The sequence below is a fragment of the Ylistrum balloti genome, unplaced genomic scaffold (assembly GCF_031769215.1).
Source record: "Ylistrum balloti isolate Yb309-2 unplaced genomic scaffold, AGI_CSIRO_Ybal_v1 Utg370370, whole genome shotgun sequence".
Taxonomy (NCBI): domain Eukaryota; kingdom Metazoa; phylum Mollusca; class Bivalvia; order Pectinida; family Pectinidae; genus Ylistrum; species Ylistrum balloti.
In genome coordinates this window covers 1,318,699-1,323,469 of record NW_026782260.1, presented here as the reverse complement: position 1 = coordinate 1,323,469, position 4,771 = coordinate 1,318,699, and the positions used below count along the sequence as shown (strand labels likewise).

The 4,771-nt window shown below is 35.6% G+C and overlaps 1 protein-coding gene across 1 annotated transcript; it reads right to left on the bottom strand.

Annotated features, from left to right (window-relative positions):
- Nucleotides 1-1,172: 1,172 nt before the first annotated feature.
- LOC132554000 (nicotinamide N-methyltransferase-like) lies at nucleotides 1,173-3,889 on the bottom strand. Its single transcript, XM_060218295.1, has 3 exons — nucleotides 3,739-3,889; nucleotides 2,534-2,735; nucleotides 1,173-1,599 (listed from the first exon to the last, which is right to left on the bottom strand). Exons 1-3 carry the CDS (start codon nucleotides 3,887-3,889, stop codon nucleotides 1,173-1,175), a joined length of 780 nt encoding a protein of 259 aa, XP_060074278.1.
- Between the last annotated feature and the right edge of the window lie 882 nt (nucleotides 3,890-4,771).

Genomic DNA, 4,771 nt, shown 5'->3' with positions numbered 1-4,771 from the left:
AGAAAAAATACTCACTGTTGGTAATTTTTAAAACTTTGTTGTAAAAAGAGTTGTGGATCCCAAAGCGGGAAAGTTACCGTTGTAATATTCATTACAATCGCCGAAAGTTTTTCTACACCCATAAAGTTAAATGACGTCAGTTAGTAAACTTATCTTGTGATCTATGCAGACATATTAGTACATATCTGACGTCACGATTCCTATCGTGGACGTGCAAGTATATATCTGTCATCACAATTCCTATGTAGACATACAGGTATATATCTGTCATCACAATTCCTATCGTGGACATACAGGTATATATCTGTCATCACAATTCCTTTGTAGACATACAGGTATATATCTGTCATCACAATTCCTATCGTGGACATACAGGTGTTTATCTATCATCACAATTCCTACCGCAGATATAAGGTATATATCGGAATGTCCATGGGCGTATTGAAGGATTTCGGTAAAATGATAGATATTTCACCCTTAAATTATACAATAATGTATGCAATCATCTCTTCTAACTCAGGGACGACCACGAAATTTGTTCCAACCCTCTTTTGCTTTGATGAATATCCATATTTTGAATGCGTAACGAAATCACGTGACGTCGGACGTCGAAGTATTCCTTCGAGTATGGCGATCTTCTATTTTCCTAATAAGACATGCCTTCACAAGTCTCGCCTTTTCTCATTCATAAACGTTAAATCCGTTTTCAAGTAAAACCTATCTTAATATCCAGTGTATAGCTTACATAATTATGTATGACAACGAAAAATAAAGTGCTTTTCTAATTTTTTTTTTCATTTGGAAAAGGGGACACAACTCTATGCAAATTACAGGAACGTCGATGTCCGAGACGATTCAAAGCTTATATAAATAAACAATAGTTTTTCATTGTGTTAACTTTGATGACAGCAAATATCATAAAAAGTCACAGTTGTTTGATACATAGAGTATATTTGTAGATATACATAGAGGTCTGAGATTTTTTGTCGCGGCATTTTGCACGTGACAATAACGCCTTGAAATCAAACTGATGTCCAATATATATAATCAGAAATTGTCGTAAAAAGACTTTGATCATATTTCAGTTTATATTCTTAGTAAAGATAATAATAATTTGAGTTTTAATTCCCTTCAAAGTCTTAAGGTCACTTTCTTATGAGGGCTGTGTACTTTCAACTCTTGCTCTTTTGAGCTACGATAACAAACGCCCCTTTTGTGTCACTTAATTCACTGTACTCCGTTTTAATCCAGCGTATACTAAGAAGAGTATTTCCTAGAATTTCAAGGGTATCCTCTACCTCGCGAAGTTCCATAGGGAGACTACTGAAAGTGCTGTCACCGACTTTGTAGAACGACTGGCCACATAAACCTACCAGGACAAAGTAGCCCCCTGGTTTGATCAGGCTACATACATTACCGGTTGCCTTCTTATACTCGTCCAATGACGTCGAGGCAACTTCGAGGCATAGACTAGAAATGACGATGTCGAAATACTCCGAACCGTACTCAGTCCCGAGAGGTTGTTCCAAATGTACATCAACTGGTAAAATTCCCTGGACTTTCTGCCGCATGTCATTAAGTCTGGTAGATATGGTCTGACTGAAACAGAAAAAGGAATATCATTATCATGGAGTCAGACGAATGAATTTGCAAGCAAAAACATCACATGGGCAACTTTTCTCCTCACCTTATACCCGTGACACGATAACACTGAGTGCTATGTCCGCTGTTAACCGAGTGACGGTACTATATAAGATACTGTATGAGAAGCGCGAAAGTGGTGCACTAAAGTTAAATTATTAAACTAATATTTTTTACCTTATGCCCGCATATAGCTGGGTAGAAGAATAAACAAGCTCGACAATGGCATAAATTATTTTAACATAAAGAATATTTTTCTTGCTTCCATTTGACATATTTTACCTAGCGTATTTCTTTCTTATTACTTGTCTGTACAGTGCTTACGGCCATAATGTTTAGCTAACGTGGGTTATAAAAGTTGGATTATTAAATTAAATATTAATTCTATATCTTTTGCCCGCATATAGTAAGACAGAAGAATAAACATGCTTTACAATGGTAAAAAATATTTAAATATAAAGAATATTTTTCTTGCTTTCATTTGACATTATATTTACCAAGTGAATATCTACCTTACGCCGTTTTTGAGGACATATCATCTGAGGAAAATCTCGACTTGAGGAAATCTCAAGTTGAGATGTTTTATACAAGTGGGGCCTGTTGGTGTTTTGTTGTGTGATATAAAGTTTGGTATGTCCGACACTCGTTGTTAGACATGGTGGTGTGTTGTTGTGTGATATAAAGTTTGGTGTGTCCGACACTCGTTGTTAGACCTGGTGGTGTGTTGTTGTGTGATATAAAGTTTGGTGTGTCCGAGACCCGTTGTTAGACCTGGTGGTGTTTTGTTGTGTGATATAAAGTTTGGTATGTCCGACAAATCTGATCTGTGCCTAATATTGTATAATGATTATCACCAAAGCGACCATCATTGTTATGTATATATGTGTCTTACATTGACTGTTCTTTCCGTAAGACATACGCCATTATTCCCGTCTGTGTCCTCGCTCCCGATTTCCACCAATCGGTGAGCATTATTCTGTTCTGGTCCGTGTAGTCACTCAGGAAAATTTCCTCAACATGTTGACTTGCACTGATAACTGAATGTAGTGTTGGACCAGTACCGACGTCCAGCAGGCGACCTCCGGTCAGCTTAACTTTATAAATAAAATACCGACAAATTTTGTTTAATTAATAATCAATAGATTTTCATAAAGTTCGATCATTGTAAATATAATCAGTTTATATTATAATGTGTGTGTTGTATATATGTTTATGAGTCACTTTAGACACGACCAAGTCATATTCTAAAGGATATATAACGCCTTGAGTTTCCTGTGGTCTTACACAGCCAAAATGTCTAACGTCCGGTAACAGGGGTCAAGGAAATTTAGACTATATTTAAAGGGAACATTTCAGTCCCTGATTTAGGTAACTTAACTTTGATTTTATTCCTTAAATATAACTTTTAATATTTTGTATATCTAATGGATGTTTAATACTACAATAAGTTAGCCTCATTCAGCTATTGGTAGGACACAACAAACAGATGCTATTTTTCTAATAAACTTCCGCTTGCTAAAGACACGAACGTATTTGAAAGCGAATGAAGAGGCGATTGAAGATAACATACAGCTGGTATGTTGTTTACAACTGATATGCTGGTTACCAACGGTGTGATGTTTACCACTTGTAATTCATTTACCACTGGTATGCAGCTTACCACTGATATGCTGTTTACAAAATGTTTCATAGCTGTCCTAAATGCGTCGTGCAAGCTGTTAATCAGTGTTTATATACCTGTCCTAAACGCGTCGTGTAAGCTGTTAATCAATGTTTACATACCTGTCTTAAACGCATCGTGTAAGCTGTTAAACAATGTTTACATACCTGTCCTAAACTCATCGCGTAAGCTATTAATTAATGTTGATATACATGACCTAAACGCGTCGTGCAAGCTGTTAATAAATGTATATTTACCTGTCCTAAACGCGTCGTGCAAGCTGTTAATAAATGTATATTTACCTGTCCTAAACGCGTCGTGTAAGCTGTTTATCAATGTTTATATACCTGTCCTAAATGCGTCGTGTAAGCTGTTAAACAATGTTTACATACCTGTCCTAAATGCGTCGTGCAAGCTGTTAATCAATGTTTATATACCTGTCCTAAACGCGTCGTGTAAGCTGTCCAGAGTAAACCGTAGATATACATCCTCTTCTAAGATCTCAAGTGTAGGTTCATAGTAGGTATTAAGATACCATTCTCCGTCAAACTTTCCCTCGTAATCATTCGTATGGTCAGTGTTAGACATTGTAGTCAGTAAATAATTAATTGTCCAGGAACATGAGTTTCAGGAAGCATACAGGATATAAGTATACATATGTCACTTATGTAGTATTCGTCCGTGTATCTTATTGATTTCTGCACGAGTCATTCGTATTTGACAGAAGTCGAGTTTAGGTTTAAAATTAAAGTGTTAGATAACTAGGTAGTAACTTTTTATTTTATTTTAATGAGATCAAAAATCCAATAAAAAAAAAGGAGATGAAGTGTGTTACGATCTTAGAAGTATCAGAAGTCAGATAAACCAAGCGTTTTAATTCAAACATTCATGAAAAGCATTGCTATATACCATAAAAAGTATTTGTTAGTGTTTGTTTAAAATTTCGGGTCATGTTTGATCACAGACCGTGCGTATATCTAAACACGCAGATTTACCGACGTCTTTCTCACACATGGTCTACCACAGAATTATATAACATCGTCTTGGCGATTTAAATCAAAATAAAAAATATGAGAAAAACTATGAAATTTAAACATATTAACAAGTCTGTATGTGACGTTCAAATTTCAATTTCATAATCCATCGTTAGTTTACAATTGTTTAGATTTCACACTTAAACTGCAACTGGGTACAAGTACAAGTTCTCCTAGTCTTGTCCTAGTAAAGCAACCATTGTCGTCAATTCCACACTTTTAATCAAGTCTATAATTGCGTACACACTGACGAATTTTACCTATACTATTTGAAGTCATAGAGAAGGAAGAGGAACAAATATTTTTCTTACTTTCAAATAAAACCATCTTCATCAACCATACCAAGTGAGGAAAATCATTTTCATCAACCATTCATAGTTGTAATACCCACCTTCATCAACCATACATAGAGGTAATACCCACCTTCGTCAACCAT

What these genes read in the sequence shown, in the direction of transcription:
- LOC132554000 (XM_060218295.1), bottom strand. Translation starts at nt 3,889, where the DNA reads ATGTCTAACACTGACCATACGAATGATTACGAGGGAAAGTTTGACGGA. An exon ending in ACACGACGCGTTTAGGACAG is followed by an intron (nt 2,736 to 3,738) that starts GTATATAAACAT and finishes TTATTTATAAAG; the next exon opens with TTAAGCTGACCGGAGGTCGC. An exon ending in TTACGGAAAGAACAGTCAAT is followed by an intron (nt 1,600 to 2,533) that starts GTAAGACACATA and finishes TTTCTGTTTCAG; the next exon opens with TCAGACCATATCTACCAGAC.